Source organism: Danio rerio, chromosome 3, assembly GCF_049306965.1.
Source record: "Danio rerio strain Tuebingen ecotype United States chromosome 3, GRCz12tu, whole genome shotgun sequence".
Lineage (NCBI taxonomy): Eukaryota > Metazoa > Chordata > Actinopteri > Cypriniformes > Danionidae > Danio > Danio rerio.
The window spans coordinates 36,178,300-36,202,579 of NC_133178.1; the positions used below are offsets into that span (position 1 = coordinate 36,178,300).

A 24,280-nucleotide genomic window follows, 5' to 3' on the forward strand; every position below is an offset into this window, starting at 1 on the left:
TCTTTTTTGTTCTTGTATTCTGGGACTTACTGGAGCCTTACAGGGATGGAGCTTGTTAGTCTGTGCACATGGACGCATTGACGTAAATGTAAAAAGGACACACTCCAGGGAGCAGTTGACATGTTCTGTCCACAGTTTTGCTCACGACTGAGAAATGGGCTTCAAACATTCACTCAAACAGGGCTGCGGAGTTTCGACTTGAATGCTAATTTGAATAAATTCAAAGTGATCAAAAGGGGCAATGAACTTGTCTCTGTAAACTGCCAATCTAGAAGCACTTTTACTTTATTTAAAAAATAAATTAAAGCAGCAAATTAACATATGAAGTAGCCTGTTAGTGGGTTGTCATTTATACAGGTGTTTTTTTTTTTTTTTGCAATGGTAAGGAAAATCGGGTTGATCGATGTCGGTTGAACATTTGAAACAAAGATGGTGGAAAAGTTTACTCATTCATTCCTTGATTTTTTTCGGCTCAGTCCCTTTATTAATCAGTGGCCAACACAGCGGAATGAACCACCTACTTATCCAGCATATGTTTTACGCAGTGGATACTCTTCCAGCAGCAACTCAACACTGAGAAACACCCATACAATCTTGCATTCACACAAGCTCATACACTATGGCCGATATAGCTTATCAATTCACCTATAGCACATGTCTTTGAACTACGGGGGAAACCAGAGCACCTGGAGGAAACCCATGTAAACAAGGGAAGAACATGCAAAATCCAGACAGAAATGCCAACTGATCCAGTCGGGGTTTGTAGGTAATATTGTAGCATGCGTGTATGATTATGTTGTGCAATGTGGGGCTTTAAGGGGCTGGATTATGGGAAAAGTTGTTGTTTCGGTGAGCTATAGGATTACTTTGTCTGGGCAAAAGTTAAAGTTAAAAGACAAGTTTGAACTTTTAAAGGCTTCCTAGTCTTCTTCAGTCAGTTACAATATTTTTAACTATGAATGTTCCTTTATATCTAGATAATATTTTAAATATTATATTTTTGAAAACCAAAAATGTAAAAGTGTAATATTGAATATATTGAATACATTTATCATTCCATGTCAACTCAATCCAAAGTCCTATTTTTTTATTTTTGCACAGAGAGTCGAGGCAGTTCAAATCTGTTGACATTGTCAGCCTTCATTGCATTGTGTTTTTCCCCTCTTAAGTGAGCATGCTTGTGATTCAGAATCAATTAAAAACACAAATAGTTTGAATTCTGGCTCCTAACTTACTTTTCTTTTGCATTCTTCATTTTTGCGGACATTTTCCAGCCCGATCTCACATGGAAATGTAACTATTCTACGAACTGTCAGCAAATCGGCTAATGTGTACACATATATTTGACTTCATTTTTATTAAAACGATTATTTAAAGGAGAACTGCCCCCAAAACCAGCTCCAAACCCTCTCAATGGGAGATGAGCAAATCATACTAAAATGTCTGAATAAGATATAACAAATAATACAAAATAGCTGCAAAAAATTAGCCACTAAATTACAATTTGCTGTGAGGTTGTGTTGACAATTTTTTTTTAATCCCAAAAATCTTGGGATCTCGTGGCAGTAATTGTAGCATTGTAAGCATATTTAACATTAAAATAAGTAAAATAAAATAAAAATGCATGCCGTAATATGTAACTTCATATTAGGATATATTCGATATTTCTTGAGTTACAAGTATGCAAAGTTTTTTTTAACTTGACACTGCACAAGTAATGCAACAAAGACTCTTAAGTCAACAGATTTTATTAAAAGAATAACAACACAATGAGAAAATAAAAATAGATTAAATAATTATTCTTTTTTAAAAGTCACTTTAATCTCCATAGTTTGACAAGAAATCTCCAGTGGAAATTGTCATTTCGACTGTTCTCTAAAAGACTATGGATAACTGTTTGATATTTCCATTACTGTTTGAGATTTTCTTTTAAATAGATAAGTATATAAATAAACAAAATGAAAAAATAGACTGATTTGACTTAGATCGGCTTTGAATGGCTGAATATTCTATGCTTTATTTGTTTATTACCATTAGGTTGCTTTTTTCTTTTGAAGAACGTGTTAGAAAGCAAATTTTTGTAGAAAAACTTTCAACTACAGTAAATAAAAAAGTGCATAAGATACAAAAAAAAATCAATAAAAAACAACCTGTTTACATGCACACTATATTGTGTTAAATATTAATTGTTTTTGGATGGTATTTAAAATATTTCATTGTTAAATATTAATACAATTTTAAATAACTGCTCTCTTATTGTATTTTCAAATGAAATTATTACTCAAGGCAATATTGCTTTTATTACTATTATTATTAATATTATTATTATTATAAATTTTCTTATCGACTTAGTCCCTTCATTAATCCGGGGTTGCCACAGCGGAATGAACCGCCAACTTATCCAGCAAGTTTTTACACAGCGGATGCCCTTCCCGCCGCAACCCATCTCTGGGAAACATTCACACACATATTCACACACACACTCATACACTACGGACAATTTAGCCTACCCAGTTCACCTGTACCGCATGTCTTTGGAATGTGGGGGAAACAGGAGCACCCGGAGGAAACCCACGCGAAGGCAGGGAAACTCCACACAGAAACGCCAACTAAGCCGAGGTTCGAACCAGCGACCCAGCAACCTTCTTGCTGTGAGGCGCCAGCAATTTACTGCGCCACTCCCTCGCCCATTATTATTATTATTATTATTATTATTATTATTATTATTATTATTATTATTAATTAAAATAAAAGTAACAATACCAATAATTAACATTAGAGTGATTTCTGAAAGATCATGCGACTAAAGAATACAGTAATGAAGCTGAAAATTTATCATTAAAATCACTGAACTAAATGATTAAATTAAATGATGATAAACTACTTTTAAATGGTTATTTTATAGTGCAATAACATCTCACAATTTTACAGTTTGTACTGTATTTTTGATCAAATAAATGCAGCTTTGGTAAGCAGGAGAAGCTTACTGTATTTTAAAGCAATTAACAATCCTACTGACCCTAAACTTTTGACCGGTAGTGTATTTACAGACAGACAGACAAATAGACAAATAGACAGACAGATAAATAAACAGACAGAGAGACAGATACATGCTTCTGAAAAGAAACACATTAATATAAGGCAGGGTATTAAATGCTAAAGACAGCTCTTAGCTAAGAAGTAAAAACGAACATTTGATCAACAGAGTGACGCCACATGATTGCATTTCAAAGTCAACCCACATCAAACTCCTGTGGCAGCACAGCCAGCTCACAAAGTGAAACGCAATCCCAAGTGAAACCAAAAAAGTGTGCATAATTCAAAAACCTCCGACTTCAAGAACATCCAAATCTGAAAGACGGCGCTCAATGGATCAAACGAAGGGTACTTCCCTTTAAAATATTTAACATGCAAAGAGGACCGTGACGTCAGTCTGAAGGTTAGACTTGCCTCTGATCTTCCTCCGTAACCTTGTGATTTCTTATTTTGACTTAGAAGAGAAGCGTTCTTTAAAAATGGATCATGCCTGGTATCTATTTCGCAACATAAGCTCACAGCGGGACAACGAAAGATGGAAAACCAACTGAATCACTGAATCAAATATGAAAAATCTCACCCTGAGATCTCCGTTGGCCAGATGCGCTGCAGGATAGGAGGCGTAGATGGGTTCTTTGCGATAGATTTTGATGATGCTGCGGTCCTGTATGTCCCTCACATCCTCCAGCTCGTAGAAGACATTTCTGGCTTCATCTTTGATCAGGATGGCTGTGTTAGGCGACTTGAGCATTCCTGCAGTCAGTTTTTGAGGGAACATGTGCACGATGAGTGCGTGCAGCGTCTCCAGACTGTTAAGCTCATGGGTGATGTGAACACGCCGGGTCTCATCTCCAAACTGGAGGAACAGCACACCTGAGGACGAGAAGCCAGGAAAGAAACAACACATGGTCAAGATGGAAATGGTTAACCATACACTAAAAAAACTTTTAAGGGCTGAAGTCAAGACTGTGCAGGAGATGATGATAATAATAATAATAATGATAATAATAATAATAATAATAATAATAGGTAACAGTTATCATTATGCTCCTGATTGATTATTGATTATTATTTATTAATAAAAAGCATAGGTGACGGAGTGGCGCATTAGGTAGTGCTGTCGCCTCACAGCAAGAAGGTTGCTGGGTTGCTGGTTCAATCCTTGGCTCAATTGGCGTTTGTGTGGAGTTTGCATGTTCTCCCTGCGTTCGCATGGGTTTCCTCCGGGTGCTCCGGTTTCCCCCAAAAGTCCAAAGACATGTGGTACAGGTGAATTGGGTAGGCTAGATTGTCCCAAGTGTATGAGTGTGTGTGCGTGAATGAGTGTGTGTGTGGATGTTTCCCAGAGATGGGTTGCGGCTGGAAGGGCATCTGCTGCGTAAAAATGTGCTGGATAAGTTGGCGGTTCATTCTGCTGTGGCAACCCCGGATTAATAAAGGGACTAAGCCGACAAGAAAATGAATGAATGAATGAATGAATAAAAAGCATATTGTTATTACAAGTTAAAAGTTAAAAAAAAAAAATTAAATATGCTGAATTTCATTAAATGTGCATTTATTTTCATATATTAAATCTAAGCACTGGATGAAGTCAGGTTCATAATTCTTGCTGATTTATTTATTTGACATTTTAGAGTCAATGTTTTAGTTTATTTTTTTACATATAATATAACATATTAATCATTTTATAAATAACTAAAAATACTGCAAACAACCAGGGAAAAAAACACTACTTAGTTGTAAATAAAAAGTTGTAAATAGTTTGGAAAATTAAATATGAGAGTAAAACCTTTCAGAATATAAATATGAATAAAACTGTGAAGTTTTGTGTGTAAGAAGTACTGCTCAAGATGAGATTTATAGTTCAATGTAAGAGAAAAAAATAACCACTTTGTAAATAAATCTACAGACACAAAGTACTGTACAACAAAAGAAACACAGGTGTATTTACGAATTAAAAAATTTGAAAAAATGTATGCTTTTTTTAACCTGCAAGTGTTTGACCTTGCTTTAAAGTCCACATGAACCAGAAGCTGTAACAGTTTTTTATTTATTTATTATTTTAAATTGTGACAGTTTGTAGAGAAACGGAATATTAAATGAGAATACAGTGGGCATGGCTTGCTTTTTCTACTGCAAGCTGATTGGCTGTAGTAAAGTAGGCATTTTATTCAGAAAGATCTGGAAATGAGTTTGAGGAGAGTTATTACAACCTAACAGACTCCTCCTCCTCACCATTTCTGTTTGTTGTCAAAACTGACAGTTGGAGAAGCTTGATTAAGTATGTTAGCCACAACCAATACCTTGAAATCACGTAATCTAAGAATTAATCTTAAAAAATAGAAAGTGCATTTTGGGATTTTAATTTTAAATTACAAGATCAAACTTTTTTTATTATTATTAATGACATGCACAGATTAATTGTGTACCACAAAACTAGCAATGTCAGCTAACCCCCCATCCCCACCCCCAATGTGCAAATTAAATTTCACACTCTGTCCACAAATTTCACATGTGGTTTTAATATATCTTTAAATGAAGTGTTTCTGCACATTTAAAAAGGCAAGACTTCTGTAATAGTGCTAAACCAACTTAGACCCACTTTATATTAAGTAGCCTTAACAACTACTACGTATTTGCATAAAAAAACAAGATGCAATGTACTTATTTTTCTCCTAATTATACATTTAGGCCTAATTGCAGAAATTAATTACGAATGTAATCACATGAAGGTGTTTAAAAAAATAAGTAAAATGTAATCTACATGCAACATGCATCTACACAATAAATGCATTGTAACAAATTATTAATTTGAATGTATGTACATAGCAGAGTAGGAACCAATTTTGTTCATAAGCTTTCATTTCAGTGTTGTTTTTTTATCACTGAGCAGCAACTGCAGTTTCTATTAATTGTTTTACTTTGATATTTTAACATTTATTTAAATGTTTAGCAATTTATCTACATGAAGATAAATATTTTCTTAGCAACTATGGCTGAAATAAAATAAGTTTGACTTCCTTAGGCCTATACTGTATATGATTTCTAAACATAAATCTTAAAAGTTAAAGCTAAATAGTTTTCTAGTTGAGTTTTTGGAGTTTAGAGATGTCAGTGACAGCAAGTTTATATAATTTACGGCTGCCGAACTCTTTTTGTCATCAGTTTCTGTCAGTTTATCCCGGCGCTCTTCACCTAATGGGCCAGCACACAATCCTAAACTTCCTGCTGATGGGACAATAATCTCTCTGTGGGGAACAGCTCCAACCGAATCGCTCTCAGCAAATATTGTGTGCTAGCTGCTATAAAAGTCCAACAACACCATCACCTCTGCTAGAGACTCTCCACAACATAGAAAGCAAGCTAAAAAACAACTGTTGAAGGTCAGTTTTGTCTGAAAGCATTGCGCTGCTCTTATTATTGAATGAAATATCAACAAGTAGAAAACATTTAGCAATATCTAATTGCAGGATAGCAAAATGTCATCTTCAGATGAAAGCAAGAACAAAAAACTGATTTTTTTTATTAATATTATTAATTTATTTACCTTACTGATTCAATTACATCCAACCATGCCATATACACAAGGTGGTTCAACAGAATGAATCAGACTTTCCAGATGTCAACAAAATGCTTTTGAACGCAACATGCATTAACATTACAACAAATGACTTATTTACTGTAAAGAGCAAAAATCAGTCCAAGGCACTCGAAAATTTGGAACAAATATAAAAATATTTCATATAAAATCTTTTAATATTTTTCTCCCAAATGTTTCGAGTATCTTGGACTAATTTTGGCTGTTTGTTCTGATGAATCCCTTACCCAAAGAGCACCGACACATTATTTAAGCTACTCCTGAACACTTTTGGTTTGATTTTGGACTTATTAAACGGACAGCATTAATTTTGGACAGTATTAATTAGCTAAACAGAAACTACATTACGTTACATTACATTACATAAACTGGTAATTAAATAATTGGTTTCATCACCTAAACCTACTGTGTACCTCAAAATCTAACCTTAACTCATCTAGTCACCTCATATAACTAAGTACTTTCTTAGGTACAGCAAGTAACTACTGCACATACGTACATACTGTAAAATAAAAATAAGGCCTAAAACGCTTTAGGTCACAATTTGCACCTTACTAACTATTAGTAAACAGCTAATTAATAGTTTATTTATAGTAGTAATTTGTTGTTATGGTATATGTTATAAGCTAGTAGTGTTAGTTAACAATATGTTAGTGTAAATGGTGATCTAAACCAGTGGTCACCAAACTTGTTCCTGGAGGGCCGGTGTCGTGCAGATTTTAGCTCCAACCCTAATCAAACACACCTGAACAAGCTAATCAAGGTCTTACTAGGTATACTTGAAACATCCAGGCAGGTGTGTTGAGGTAAGTTGGAGCTAAATCCTGCAGGGACACCGGCCCTCCAGGACTAGGATTGGTGACCCCTGATCTAAACTAAAGTGTTACCAAAATATGCTTTCAAATATGCAGCTCTGTATGCTTGGAATCAATTTTAAGGCTAAGAAGCTGCTTTCATTACATACTGTAGGGGAGAGCGGGGTCAAAAGTAAAATTTTTCGTAAAAAAAAAGAAAAAAACTTTTTTAAAAGATAATGTTTTAGACAGAAAAGTATGTTTGCTGTGGTTACTAACTCATGAATGTTATTTATCAATAACGACATAATATAATAATATTTTAAGAAGAATAATATGTTTGCAGAATAACTTTTGTTCTATTATGCATTCATTAATTCATTCATTTTCTTTTCGGCTTAGTCCCTTTATTAATCCGGGGTCGCCACAGCGGAATGAACCGCCAACTTATCCAGTACGTTTTTATGCAGCGGATGCCACTCCAGCATCCCATCTCTGGAAAAGGCAATATGCATTTATTTGATAAAACATATGAATCAAAACACTGAAAATTCGAAGTGTAAAATAAGGTCTGAATATTAGCAGCGGGACATAAACAACAGTGTTACTTTCATCCCCACAGGAACGCTTGCCATTTAAATCTGATTTACTTTTAAACTGAAAAACTTGATTGATCATTGCTGTGATGCATGCAACAATGAAAAACAACTTGAAATAAGAAAAATGATCTGCTGCAATAATTTAATTTCTGCACTTAAAAACTGAAATTTGGACCCAACCTCGGGACATGGTGCAGAAATCAGGTGATATTTGGCAGCTCCATAAAGGGTTGAATGCTGAATGTGCTGTTATAGCCTGGGATTCAAGAAAATCGCTTTATTACTTTTTGTCCCACATTACTTTCGTCCCTGTTCTCCTTTACTTTCTACAGTAAAGACTTCAAATGATTTGGAATCTGAAATTTGTAGTTTGTAGACGCTCTGACTAGTTATAAATGTCATTTGATGTGTGTTTTGATGAGTGAATGATGTTATTTATCATTTGTTAAACATGTGAGTGGTGTACAGGTGTTCTTGGCCAGGAATCTCTTGTAAAATAGTTTTTTTGCAGGCTAAAAATGTTTAATTTATTACAACCTAAAAAAGCTGTCTTATAACTTTGAGATATTTACAAGGAAATTTTATCACAATGAAATAAACATCTACGTGCATTTTTGCATAGCCACGGGGTTAACAGTTTTACAAGTTAATAAAGCATTTTGTTTTTCTGTTATGCCCTGGAAATGCTTTGAAATAGTTTCACAAGAGGCTGAAAGGATTTATTGCTCAATTTAAATTATTGATGCATTTTAAGAGAAGTTCAGGGGAGTTTGACAGTAATGTTTGAATGTTGCAGCAAGTCCAGTGAGTGAATAAGAGTTCATTTTGAAATATGTTCTATTATTTATGAACATTGTATGCTATTATATGACTGAACTGAGGTTAAAAAAGGTATTGTTTTTCAGAAATACGCACATATTATACATTATTTGCATTGTCCACATATCTATTAAAATGTTTGGGCATTTTTAGATTTCATCTTTATTGTATATAATGATTATTTTATCATCGTTACATAATGATCTTGAATGAAAGCTTATTTTTTAATATTAAGTATGTATACCTGTGTAATTACAATTTTTTATATTTTTATCTGTTTTAGTTTATTGTAAAATGTAATATACTTTTCTTTTACCTTTCTGGAAATGCATAAAAAGGTTTAAACTATCAAAATAAATATTAAGTAATTGAATAAAAAATTTATTCAACATTATTTTAATATAAAAATAAAATAAATAAGCAAAACTTACAGTAATTAATAAATCTATTTATTATACAATAAATCATTAGAATGAATATGAAGTAAAATATTTTCAAGTAGTATTTTAGGCTAAAAATGTTATTCATTAATATTATTTATCTACCTATCTACCCAATTGCCCCTCTATCTATCTATCTATCTATCTATCTATCTATCTATCTATCTATCTATCTATCTATCTATCTATCTATCTATCTATCTATCTATCTATCTATCTATCTATCTATCTATCTATCTATCTATCTATCTATCCATCCATCCATCCATCCATCCATCCATCCATCCATCCATCCATCCATCCATCCATCCATCCATCCATCCATCCATCCATCCATCCATCCATCCATCCATCCATCCATCCATCTATCTATCTATCTATCTATCTATCTATCTATCTATCTATCTATCTATCTATCTATCTATCTATCCATTTTCTGCATCAAAAGTTGGTCAAAGCAGAAGTCAAGGTCCCAAAATCCAATACAAGGGTGTAAAAAAAATAAAAATAAAAAAAACACCTATGAACTGAAAGTTACAACCGTTATAACTGTTACAGATATTTTTTATAGTGTCAATGCATCTCATTTTTTCATGGGTGTCCATCACATGATGCTTATCTTGGGGGACCATTACATCTAAAATACCAAAAATACTGACATATTTTTTTTGTGTACATACAGAATGTGGACCTAAGCAAAGTATCTCAAAGTCTTCAGAGTGTGAGTTAAAGCATGTCATTTACAGTAATGAAGCGTGAGTGTAGGTTACCTGGAGAGCGCAGTTTATTCTGACTTGCGGAGCGGGAGAGCGGGAGGCTCTGGCGGAAACGGTTCATGCGGTTAAAACCCAGCGGCATGTCGGCTTCAGACATGGTCTCCAGAGACTCAGCAGAGGCGAAGGACAGTTTAGACGCTTGGTCTGCCAAACCTGACTGAGTGGACTGAGAGTGACGTGGACTACGGCTCTAAAAGACACACATAGAGAAAGAGTTTTTCAGCATTTAATGGTATGATGTAAAAAGCAAACATTTGAAAACCAGTAATTAGTATGAAACAAGTTTTATTTATGCAGCACATTCACCTCCACAGAATGCTGGTTTTGTAGTAGTTTAGTGATGATTAGTAATGGAAATATATTAACGCTAGAAATAAATAGCGCCATTACAAACGCATTTTACCGCAGTTACAGTACGTAATTGTCTAACCCTTCAACACACACACACACACACACACACACACACACACAAACACACACACACGCACACACGCACGCACACACACACACACACGCCAGACATAATCACACATTTTTATTTCCCCCCATTACAACGCTGTTACTTTTACTTACAATAACATGTATATGTAATAAATGATAAACAGTACATAATTTACTGTATCAATAATATATAAGGCCACATTTTATTGTTAGTAATAGGAATGGAGGTGTAATGGTGAAACAGTCATTTGTTTGATTACTCGTTACTAGAATGAAAACGTTTATAGCAATTACTCAACCAAGAAAATTTATTGTATAAGCAACAATGAATTGGATTTTATCTGTTGACTGCTCTGAACTAATGATTTATTACAAATGCTTTGAATTGTTGAAATTAAGGGTGCAAGCCGACAGAGTGAGGCAAATACTTATGATAGCTTAGTGCTGAGATGTGTCTATTGACTATTTTTACTTATCAAAGTGGCCTATAGAATTTGAGGGTGTTCCTTGCTTGTGTGCATTTCATTGGTCATCAATTTAACAAGAAAAATATTGAGTTTATCTAAGTTTAAGCGTATTGCTCATAAGCTAACTTGTCTTTGTGTCTGTTTTCTGAAAAGAGATCATGCCAGTTCACATTGTGACTACGTGCAAGTCTTCAAGCAGTACTACATTTCAAGTTTCTGGAACTGACTCAGGCCCCGTTTACACTTGTGCATTTTAGTTTGAAAACGCACATCACGTGACCCCACACACTCACACTCACTGGCATGCGCTGCAGCTTATCTAGCCAGATAAGAGCTGTGCTCGTCGGAGTGTTCATCAAGGATCTCCCGCTGTATCTAATCTACTATATTAGCTAAACGTGATATTTAATTCATGTGGTTGTCTTTATCTAACAACATATTCCCCGACTTTGGTCTTTTGAATCTATTACTTGTTCTCAGGTAACGTGTTTTGGCTGAGCGCGAAGATTAGTTAATAATTAATGTAACCACATACATTCTGTATATTGACTGATTGCTTGCCTTTATTTCCTATATTGCATAAACTTATTGTACCTTATACTTTTATAATGGCCATTATTGATTATTAAAACTGATGTTCAGCAAAAGAGAGGGTTAATTTCGTAATTTCAATAAAAATTAAAGGAAGCAGTAATGTTAGGCTCCATTTTGTTATGAATACGCTACAGTGAAGATGACGCTCATATTTGCAGCACCACGTCCCAACATTTCTGCTGTCTGTAAAGTTGTTAATATCATAATGAAAATAGCACCTCCTTCATGTTTTTATTTTATTTTTAAAAAAGTGAAACAATGTAGCTTTGGTGATGTGAAAAAGATTATAAAGTACACCGTTCCCTTTAAAGATTTACCTGACATGTTCTCTGGAGTCTGTTTTCCATATTAAACTTGTAAAGTTTGAACTTACAAGGAGAGGATGCAGAACTTTAACTGTGTGTAGGCTACTTAATATTGAGGAAAAGCCCCAATCAGAGAGGAGAATGTCTGCAGCCCCGCCTGCGTTTTCAGTTGTCTCCGTTTTCCCCCATCCACACTGAGACGGAGCAGAAGCGTTTTAGAATGAAAACGGCCTCTCCAGCATTTCCAAAACGCTCAGTTTTTGGCACTCGAAAACTCTGACGTAGTGTGGACAGATGGCGTAACCGTAGCAAAACCAATGCGTTTTCAAATTAAAACGCCTTTGTGTAAACAGGGCCACAGTCCTGTGTTTTCACTAAAATGTGGACTAAAAACAATTGTTCAGCCAGAGCAACTGGCTCTGACTGATGTTTATTGTATCATTGATCATCCCTGATTTTAAATATGGACGTTTTATTTCCAACATCAACACATAAGTATCAAAACTATGCGAGTACACTGATCAAGTTATTTAAACAGCTCAAACTGTTTTATTACACTGCCTGAATGCACAAACTGTTTCTATAAAATCCTAATAATGAGAGTTTGTGCCTTGATTTACTATAGACGCTATTTATTAGCTTATTTAGCAATTGAAATAACCTGACTGATTGTTGTAAAATTTGTGGCAAACAACTGTAATCGCTTTTGTGTTTTACCAAAATCTTTACAATAAAGTTCTGGCCGATATTTTTTTTGTAAAACTTTACAATAAAATGCTGTTATATTTCAAACAGTTGTATTGTGTTTTTTTACAGAAATGTAGTTAAGTTTACAGTACATTTATTATACAGTACACAATAGTTTACTGTAGAGGAATTTACACTTACCATTGCTATTTTTGAAGTAAATTACTGTAAAATGTTTTACAGTATATCTGTTTTATTTAACAGAAAAGTACTGTAAACAAACACTTGACTGTAAAATGTATGAATTATTAAAAAGTATTCTGTAAAGTGTTGTACATTATAACCTTATATTTTACGGTGAACTTCTGCCAACCATAGCTGCCGGTATTTTACAGTATATTACACCCTTTATTTTTTACATGAGTGTAAACCTAATCTACATTGCAGTACAGTATTATCTTGATCATGTTAATATCAGAATATTGCTGTTCACGTAAAAGAGTTGATCGAAAAAATATGTGTCACTTCATCTAATTAAGCTAAAAGGGAATGATTAGGGATGTCCAGATCCGATCACGTGATTAGAAATCAGGTCCGATCATGTGGGTTCAGACTCGATCTAAATCGAACGTTACCCCCGATCAGGACTTGAATATTTATGTGTGTGTGTGTGTGTGTGTGTGTGTGTGTGTGTGTGTGTATATATATATATATATACATACATTTTTTATACATCTCATTATTTTTGAACAAATCTATAGTTTTGTGGTGGCACAGAGTTAAACCTCTTTTTTGACACAGAAACAGCAACGTGTGCAGCATGACATCACTTTGCTGCAGAGATGCTATTGGGTAAATGTTGGCAAAGTAGAACACGGAAACAGCTTAAAGCAGAAAGCACGAGTACGTCTGCAGTCTTGCAGTATTATAAAGTTAATGATGACAACATTGCCATAGCAAACTGGGAGATATGTAAACTTTTGATTGCAAAAGGTGGAAAGGAAAAGGCTACATTTAACATAACAGCCCTGTTAAGGCATCTCAGAAACAATATCGTGAGTTTACCCAGGCAACCCAATGGAAGATGAGTCAGCTCATGCTGCAGGAGAGTTTAAAGAGGACACAAAAAATGACCTGTGACAGGGCGAAGGCACAGGACATCACAGACAAGTAGAGAACCCTGGATTTCTTATGCTTTTGGAGTATGTAAGAATTTATGTTATATTTTACTTGATTGTTCAAGCTACCTCACAGAAGTGCTATGGTTGATAACAGAGATGTTAAATGTTAAAATAGGTTAAATTAAATTAAAAATAGGAAACATCCTGAATCTGTTTCTTCGCTCTTTTTTTTATTCTTTTTTATGTATTATAGAATATAGAATTATAGATATCACATTGGGTTTTGGTATTGGTAGATATTCCAAATCAAATGACTTGGACATGACTTGGCAAAAATGATCGGGACATATATAGGAATGAAGCAAGGAACCAAAATTCCACCAACTGATAGAAATAAATTAAAAATAAAAAGCTTGGGAGAAACCAGGCTCAGTCAAGGAGACCAGTTTACCTCTGGCCAAATGAATGAAGTGGCAAAGCTGCAGTTTAGCCAGAAGTGTCTTTTTAAAGATGTTCATGTTCCAGTTTAAACTGGACAGGGTTTGTTTGACTGAGAACATACTGTGAGAAACCAAAAGTAAACTTTTTAAATTCACCAAGTCAAGTTTAACACTAACAATCTATACTCACAGCAGGGCAGTACCTAATTCTCGGTTTGTGTTATGATGGAGAAAAACACGATAGAAAAAAATCACTCACAGGACAAACAAGCCTCTGTGGATCAGTCACAACAAACAGGCTAACAATTACGCAGAACAAACATGTCTGTCTCACTATAGCACATACACTAACGGTGGAACACACAGCTGCGGAGCTCTTGTCAGATGTTTCTGTATCATTGCTGTGGTTGTTTTGTAGTAATGAAGTGGATTCACACAACCGCATCATGGTGTGTTTCACAGGCTCAGAGACACCTGTAATGAGCTCCCATGGTGCACTGGGGAAAAGACGGTTTGGAGATGCACACAGCAGCATCAACATACATCAAATCAATTCACTGCTGTACTGTGAACGATCTGTTTCTTCATCAGCATTGTTTTTTTTCTACTCAAAAAAATAAAAATAAAAATAAAAATAGACAGCAAATGCGGTGGCTGAGAGAGCTCAGTGCGAGTGAGGAAAACACATTCAAGTGAAAAAACACCTTCACCAGTTTGACAACACGTGTGCTGCAAATATTTTCACAACAGAAACTTGCTGGCAGTAGAAAAGCTTCAATGGAAATGCTTTTTTTCAATGTAAACATATAAATATTATTGTTTTTGTTTATTTTGAGATTATGATACGATTTCTTTTCACAATTTTTGGGTTGCGGTTGGAAGGACATCCGCTGTGGTGACCCCTGAAAAATAAGAGATTAAGCCGAAGGAAAATGAATGAATGATACAATCATTTGAGCTCTTGGTTTGTCATTAGACTCAATAATCAGATAAAATAGCACAGTTAGCTGGAGTAACACACACACACACACACACACACACACGAACACTGAGACAGAGTGGCAGTGCTATAGCCCTTTGCAGACAGCATCAGTGCACAAAGAGCCCAAGTTGAGCTGATGTATGACCCCCCAGTGAGAGTATAATGAGGTCATTTATACACAACAGAGAACAGGTCAGGTCCCACATGTAACACAAACGCACATACAGCTATAAAATAGGAAACCATTTACCTACACATAGACACTCCCTGTCATAAACTATACACTATGCTAGGCTAAGCTAAATGCTAATGTGCTAAAATGTGCACATGCTACACTGTAAAAATATCAGTAAATTAGCAGTTTATTTAAGGTTTTAAATTGCCTTATTGAATCTAGATATTGATGTTGAAACATTTGAAAAGTGGCTTTTGTTGACATTTCAGTTAAATAGTTTTATAGTTTTGAAGTGATAGATTGTCTGTGTTTGTTACACAGTACAAAAACCTGGTAAAAACAGACAATACTTTTGTTTTATAGATATAATTTTCTCTATATTGTTTCTTAAACAATACTGTGTCCCAAACGACTAAAATATCAATAAAAAGTCACTTTGTTAATCTGCAGTGTTGAATTTTAAGCATCAAAAGTCAACAGAGCAGAGATAAAAGTCTCAATGCAATTCTTAACCATAAATAAACAGAAAACACCATGTGAACCACAAAATACAGAACCTGTTTATCAACAAATATCTTTTTAAAGTGTACTATGTTTGATTATATTCGGTAGTGTGATGAATTTAGTTAATTAACAGCTGTAAAATCAATGAATATACATTTTATTAAAATATAGCTAATATAGTGCAGAGGTGAATGACTTCAAACATATAGATATGTGATAAATATATGAATTGTGCTCTTATATGTGGCAATCTGCAAATCGCATGGGATCAGATGTGCTAATTGCCATATAACTCAATAGTTTCTTGATGTAGCCTTGATGATGCAAGCTGAGACTGCATATCTCAGTGATGCAATGTCAGACACAACGCACTCAATGGAGCTAGTGACGTCACTGTGAGGGTAAAGGTAAGGTGAACCCATTAAAAAGCATTGTATGCTGCTCAGATAGCACTAATCCATGCTGAAATAATTAACCTAATTTCTAGAACCTATTTATCATTACAGCAACCAATGTTCTTTAAGTGTTATTTTATTATTAATATTTTTTAAATGATTGCTTTTCAATGCATGTGCATAATCTACAAATGATGTCCTTTCAGGTTAGCTCCATCGTTTTGAAAATACGTCAGGTTTCATCAAAAATATATTTCAAAAACTGTTGTCATTTGTGTAAGGCATTTTAAAATAGATGTTTTAAGTAATGTTGACAAATGCTCCAGACTTTGTTTCAATTATCTGCAAAAACAAAAAGTTAATTTAAACATTTAAAAAGATTAATGTTTGAAAATTTTTTTATTAAGTTTTCGTGAGAATCACCCGTCTACATCCAGACCCCCTTTATATAAATGACCAAATTCGCATATAGATTAACCACATCTGTGGAGCTGAAGTCATTCTGAGCAATGGACATCAAACTGCAAATGCTAAGTTGCTTACAAACACAAACCAAAACAAAGGGAGGAACTGCACCATGTTGCTAATCAATGCTCTACACAAACAAGCCATGAAAACACCCTAAAGACCATCCGAGTAATCAAGATCTCGCTCGCTCTCAAGCACTAATGCATTTTCAAATGGCTTTTTGTCAAATGCAATAAACACACAAGCTCTCGCTTTCCTTTCAAATTTGTATTTGCTTCAATAAATGTGTCAGCTTGTGTGTCATATTACCTTCCTAAAGCACTAGTATTTTCTGAATTAAACAGAATCAGGGATCCCTCTAGGATTCGCTGCAATAAATCTTCACCTTCATCACACACACACACACACACACACACACACACACACACACACACACACACACACACACACACACACACACACACACACACACACACACACACACACACACACACACACACACACACACACACACACACACACACACACACACACACACACACACACACACACACACACACACACAGTGTGTTTAAGTTGTGTTCAACAGCAGGAAGGAGGACAACCTTGTGCCAAAATACATCTGACTGCGAAATGAAAGTAACTGGATCTGACAGAACTGTAGCATAAACTGCATATGATTATGGTAAATGCAGCTGAGAAATCCACTCCAGAAGCCCAGATACTGAATGACACACGAGGGAGTACAAATCTGAATGAATAAACTACACATGTCTGAAATCACTTCAGATGAGTTCACAATTGTAGAGTCGTGAAGTACTCTTGATCTGGATCAAAACAGAAAGATGTTTAGCCAAGGTTTACTTACAACACAGGCTCATTCAGAAAACGTAGTCCTATATATGTTTCTGGGGACCGCAAATTATGTGCCAGAGGTATGTATGGCTGCATTTATTTTTTAAACAAATTCTAAAATGTGGAATGACTCCATTCCTTTTCGCTCTTATTAGCTGACAGATTACCTCCATGTGGACGGCTTTCCCACTGCAACCAGTTTGTCCTGTTTTCTCGTCATGTACGTCAGCGGACTTGAGATGCAGAGAGAAGTTGACCACAACAATGGGGTTCAAGACCGATGAAGAATGGTTCCAGAAAGTGGGTAAGACAAAAACAGAATCCCAAAAATAAAATAAGCAAGTAGGGAAGTGGGTGGGCAAGTCAATTGATAAATTTGGATGGGTTTAGGGAAGGAGGAGGGTGGGTTAGTCCATTGGTCAGTCAGTCAGACAGTCATTCAGTTAATCAGTCAGTCAACAGCAGCCTCTGGTGGGTTTATGTGAGAACAGCAGGCGCGAATGGCAGTCGCAAGATAAATTTGAGATATGAAAAAGCAAACAAAGCGGCCTCTCGTGAAGTCGCGTAAACAAAAACTGCAAAAATAAGTACCTTCTGGGACGCATTTTGCAGCCTCCAAAAATATATATAAAGGTACATTTTCAGAATGAGCCTGGGTTGTTCACTTAGCATTCACACTGTCATGGATAAGACAGAATCTAAAGATAGATAAACTAACTAACTAACTAACTAACTAACTAACTAACTAACTAACTAACTAACTAACTAACTAACTAACTAACTAACTAACTAACTAACATGATCACCAGAGATCTAACCATCATAGATTGCTGGAGAACATTCACATTCAAACGAACTACAATCCTGCCTCAATATGAACTACAAGTCCTGTCATGCAACCCACACCCACCTGCTCCAAGTCTTACATTCCCACAGCTGATACTGCCCATGGACTGATTACACTACACATACAGCTCACTTTGACACTGTCATTGCTGAGTCTTGTTAGGTTAATACCCTGTAACATTACAAAGTTTTTAATGGTACAGTTTCCACGTGTTCCGACCTTTGCTTTGTTTTATTATTTACAATGTCTGCCGCATGTACCGACCATCTGCCTGTTATCTGCCTCCGCATTGAATTGTTTGTACCCATTTGCGCCTGTTGTTGATCATCGCCTGTCTGACTATGATTCTGAATAAAACATGCAAAAGGATCCTCACTCCATTGTCCCTTGTCTTTTACTCCATATTTACACTAACACACAAATAAATGAATGAATGAATGCTGAAACAACCAAAACAATATTGTGTGCTGGGCTTAACATGCTTGCTATTCTGTATGTGTGCTGGCTATATTTGAATTATTTGAAAACACTTGATAAACTTACAAAATATTTAAAAGAGTCAGAAGAACAATGATATAAATTCATTCAACAGGCACACAAATGAATATCGGCTGCAATACAAGATTTCTGATGCCTCTTTCTGATCAATCCACACACTTTTAACCACTTATCCGGGGCCATGTCACGGAGGCATCAGTCTCAGTAGGGAGCCCAGACTTCTCTCTCATCAGACACTTGCTTCAGCTCCTCCAGGGGATCTCAAGATGTTCCAAGCCAAGCAGAAAGACATAGTCCCTCCTGTGTGTCCTGGGTCTTCCCCAGGGCCTCCTTATGGTGGGAAAAGCCTGGAACATCTCCAATGGTAGGCATCCAGGAGGCATCCAAAACAGACTCTCAAGTCACCTCTGGCCTGAGCCAACAGGCTTCTCTCGATGTGAAGGAACAGTGGATACTCTGAACTACTCCAAGGTCCTCCAGGGTGACAGATCTCCTCACTCAATGTCTCACCCAGTGATGAAAACTCATTTCAGCTGCTTGTATCCAAGATCAATTGCTTTCTGTCATGACCCAAAGCTTATAACCACAGGTGAGTGTAGGAGCGTCGACTTACTGGTAAATCAAGAGCTTTGCCTTTTGGATTAGCTCATTCTTTACCACTACAGACAGGTATATTGACCGCATTACTGCTGCCACTGCTCTAATACATCTGTCAGTCCCACGTTACATCCTTCCCTCATTGCATGATGAACAAACCCACAAGATTCGTCCAGCTGGGGCAAAGATTCTGCTCCAACCTGAAGATGATAGGACACATTTTCCTGTACAGCATCATGGCCTTGGACTCAGAGTTGACAATTCTCATCCTTGGCACCTCACACCTAGCAGAAAACTGACCAAATGCATGCTAAAAGTCCAGGTCTAATTGAACCAAGAAGACAACCAAATCTGCAAATAGCAGAGATGAAATCCCCTAAACCAGACTCCCTCCAGCCATAGGCTGCTCCAAGAAATTCTGTCCATAAAAAGAATAAACAGAACCAGGTCCAAAGAGGAGCTGGCCAAAGTCCAACATCAACTAGGAACAAGTCTGACTTATTGCCAGCAATGTGAATGATGTTCTGCTCGATGTTCTGTTGATTTGTCCTACCTTGTCAGATTGTCCTACCTCTCATTCAAAAAGTAGGTAGCACATTTTGATAACTGATTTGATAAATCAGATTTTGTAACCAGTGTAAACTTTAATGTGGACTATTGTTATATGAAGCTGTAAAATCGCCCTAACCTACCTAATACTCTACCGCAGGGGTGTCAAACTCAATTCCTGGAGGGCCAAAGCCCTGCACAGTTTAGTTCCAACCCTGCTCCAACACACCTATCTGTAAGTTTTAAACAAGCCTGAAGGACTCAATTAGTTTGATCAGGTGTGTTTATTTAGGGTTGGAACTAAACTGTGCAGAGCTGCGGCCCTTTTGGAACTGAGTTTGACACCTGTGCTCTACCGCAACCTCAAAACCATTCAAATACATTGTTGGTAGCATAATCTGATGGGTAGCATAAAATGCCAGGACACCAGGGCTATTGTTTTTTTAGTCTTCAGAATCTAGATAGCCTGCTGGCCATGGTGTAGATAGATTTTGGTTGCCCAACTGAAAAATCAATAGCTCTGGGACTTCGGGCAACCAAATTTTGTGAGCCCTGAGTTGAATGCTTTCTCTAAGCTCACAAACTGCCACAAACCCTTAAGCAGACTAGAGAGGGAATAGTAGTGGTCCAGTGTTCCACATCCTAGACAAAAACTGCATTGTTCCTCCTGAATCGAGATTCTGCTTAGTAAATAATTATGATCTAACATCCAGTTTTTTAGTTTCATTGTCCAACTCTTCTAATTTTATTGCTGTCTAAGAGTAACAATTTAGAGATTACTGAAAAACTCTTGGGATGGAGAATATGAAGAGAGAGGCATCTGTTTCTTTCCTATACATGACAGAAGTGTGTCTACTGCAGACTAGTTGAAGAGAGACATAGTATAATATGTGATATAATGTGCACAATTTGATTAGAATAATGTTATTAACTATTAGAAAGAGACAGACAGAAGAGGAAAAGGAATGATCGAGAGAGGGGCGAAGAAGGAAAATAATTGCTCTTGAGAATAATCTTCCTCTCTCTCCTGCTATTGTTAGACACAGGCTGAAGGCACAGCAGAAATTGCTCCCACAAATTGCAGTAGATTGTTGGCCTATTCAGTCCTATGCTGAGAGAGACGGTGAAAGCAAGGAAATGGTAAGCTGGTAGGTGGCCATAAAATGGCGGCATTCTGTGCACTTATCAGTGGAGACTAATAGCAATGATGAAGACTGAAATGATAAGAGGAAGAGATGTGAAGCGGAGGAAGAAATGGATTAGTTCTGTCTGCTGGAGGACAGGCTGCTTCACAAAAACATGGACAAAAGGTAAACTGGCAATACAGCCTACTACGTTTCTCTGTTTTTGTTGCAAAATCATTTTATGAATTTGCTCAGATTTGTGAATTCTTGTTACCTGTAAAATAAGAAATTATGGTATTGTTTCTTTATGAGCGCTGCAGTAGCTTCAACGTAATTAGTAATTTTCTAAAAATTGTTAAACTAATATGTCGGGTTTAAACCAATATACAACAAAAATTGCTTTATGAAAATAGTTTAGACTTTTGTTTATGTTCTTAAGAATTAAAACTTTGTTAAAAATGGCTGCCAAGAATATTGTTACAAACTTGGGATTTATATTAACCATTTAGCACCATTAGCACCAATTGTTGCAGAACATATAACAATATAATAAAATGCTGGCACAGCCATTTATTTATTACTATTATATTATTACTTTTATATACTGATTTAATATTTGTTTTAATTACTATAAATATAGTCATTACTAATAATTTATTTTGAACAAAGCTAAATGTACTTTTAGCACCCATGCATTGGACAATTTACTTTGATAGTGTTGCAAAATAACAAGAAGCAACATTTATGATGAAATAAAATCAATGTTGAATTCAGTAAATGATTTGTGAATCGTCACAGACTGTTTTATTATTTAATCAAACTAGCTAAAAAAAAAAAGCTACCCACAATGCAAATTACTTGAAAAAAACTAAGCACATTTGGAAAAAGTTCTTCAGGTTGGATATAGCACCATAACTGTCACATTTTTCACTGTTAGCGTATTGCTAGCTACACTCAGTAGCTGGTTGGTCAACTTACTGGTTGTTCAAATTACTTAAATAGAATGAACTGAATCAACACTAGGGCTAAACAATATATCCTTTTAGCATCGATATCACAATGTGTGCATTCGCAATAGTCATATCGCGAGATATGCAATGTTGAGCCAGAACTATAGTCGACCAGAAAGTTCTATTTAAATACTGTATTTATACAGAATTTATGCAAAAAAACGTTTTTTTTATTACTTACCCATCAAACAATTTTGTGTTTAATAGTCATCTAATAGACACCTAAACATAGTTATCTTGGCTAAATAAACCTAAATTTGAACTGTAAGTAAAAAACTAACAGAAATCAAAGAATATCCTTAAACTAGTTGTCAAATAGACAGATTAGAAAGACTTTATGTGTTTAGTCATTCATTTCAGTTTATTTAATGACTAGTTTTGGTATATTCTTAGTCGTCTATTAGATTTTCACTGACAGCCCAAGTTTAGCTTTGTTTTAGCCAAGATGACTATGTTTAGACGTCTATTATACATCTATTAGACATCTTTTAAAAACAAAAACTGCTTGCTGAGTAGAATTTTTATCTTGTTTTTATACATTTCAAAAAAAAAAAAAAAGACTATTTTACTTACCCCATTGGCAGATCATTTTATTTATTTTGACGTCTATTTCTTCATATGTAAAAAAAAAAAAAATATATATATATATATGTACATATATATGTATATATATATATATATATATATATATATATATATATATATATATATATATATATATATATATATATATATGTACATATATATGTATATATATATATATATATATATATATATATATATATATATATATATATATATATATATATATATATATATATATATATATATATATATATATATATATATATATATTTTTTTTTTTTTTACTTGATCTAAGAATGCTAGAATACTAGAATCTAGTGCTATTAGTGTCAAATAGTGCTATTTAAACTATCTTGGGAAACTAAAAAATATGCAAAATTTATCACAGAAAAATAAAGTTTTTTTTTTTTTGGGGGGGACAACTTAATTGTTTAATGTTCAATAAACCTAAATGGTAAAAACAATTAAGGCAACATAATCAATTTGTGTTAGGACAACATGACGTAATTGTTTAAAATCCATATATTTTTATAGTATATATGCTACAGTATATATCGATTCAAAACATATCAACTGTAAAACCCAACAGTCAACTTTAGTAAATGAAACGAGTCTAGTTAACTCAGAATTTACTGAACATTAATTCTGATTTGAAAAGAGTTTTGAACTTTGAAGTAATGAGTTAATTAAATACCTCATTACTTCAACTTAAATGGACCATGTTTACAATACTCATATAGATTAGTTTTTAAACTTAAATGGTTTGTAGCAATCAGTTTCTGCAAACAGTTTGAGTCACCTTAGTTAACTTATTAGGTTTTACAGTACTCAGGTGGTTTGAGTTCTCTTCATTTAATGGGTTTTACTGTGCTCAAATTGCTTCGTTTACTCAAATGGATTAAGTTCACAGTACTCATTAGGATTAGTTTTTGAACTTAAATGGTTTGTTGAAATCGGTTTCCTTAAATTGTTTGAGTTACCATAACTCATTGGGTTTTACAGTGTGCTTATAGAGGACACAATAGAAAGATGCTATTGAACCAGCACCTGGACATCAAAACACATTTTCGCATCCAGATACGAGGACATTATCAAAGTATTGAAAAAGACTGCAAGGAAAGGAAACCAAAAACTGACAAACCGTAACTCTGACAGTAATTTGCAGAGAGGCTAATTTTATGTGGCGTAACCAGCCAGGGGAGACGTTTGTTTTTAACAGGCATCTGTTTGGGGGCTCAGCATATGCACCTGAAGGAAAAAATGTTCTGAATGTATCTGACAATACATTTTACAATGACAAGACCAAGAATACGAGACCTAGAACAGAAGAGAACATTTAAAGAGACTTTTTCCTCACATAAAGTCCACAATTCCCTGAGTGCACTAATGGACAAAAGTCGAGAGTGTAAAGATTAAGTACTGGATAAATGAGATCAGGTTACATGGGATTTGGAGGTTCCGTTCAGAAGGAGTTCATTATCCTAGAATGAGCGAAATAAAAATATGAATAACAAACCCAGAGTGAGAAAGACAACACGGATGGACTATTGCAGAAAAACACAGCTAGACCTCAT

At 35.1% G+C, this 24,280-nt stretch overlaps 1 protein-coding gene across 50 annotated transcripts in view; it reads right to left on the minus strand.

The window, feature by feature from the left end:
- The window catches only part of srcin1a (SRC kinase signaling inhibitor 1a), a 244,222-nt gene that overhangs the window by 77,198 nt on the left and 142,744 nt on the right, over positions 1–24,280 (minus strand). For all 50 annotated transcript variants that reach the window (XM_073944799.1, XM_073944771.1, XM_073944797.1 and 47 more), the window contains 2 exons: positions 10,057–10,252; positions 3,617–3,909 (listed from right to left, as the gene is read on the minus strand). In XM_073944799.1, coding sequence (XP_073800900.1) covers positions 3,617–3,909; positions 10,057–10,252 — 489 coding nt within the window. The remainder of the gene's footprint in view (positions 1–3,616; positions 3,910–10,056; positions 10,253–24,280) is intronic.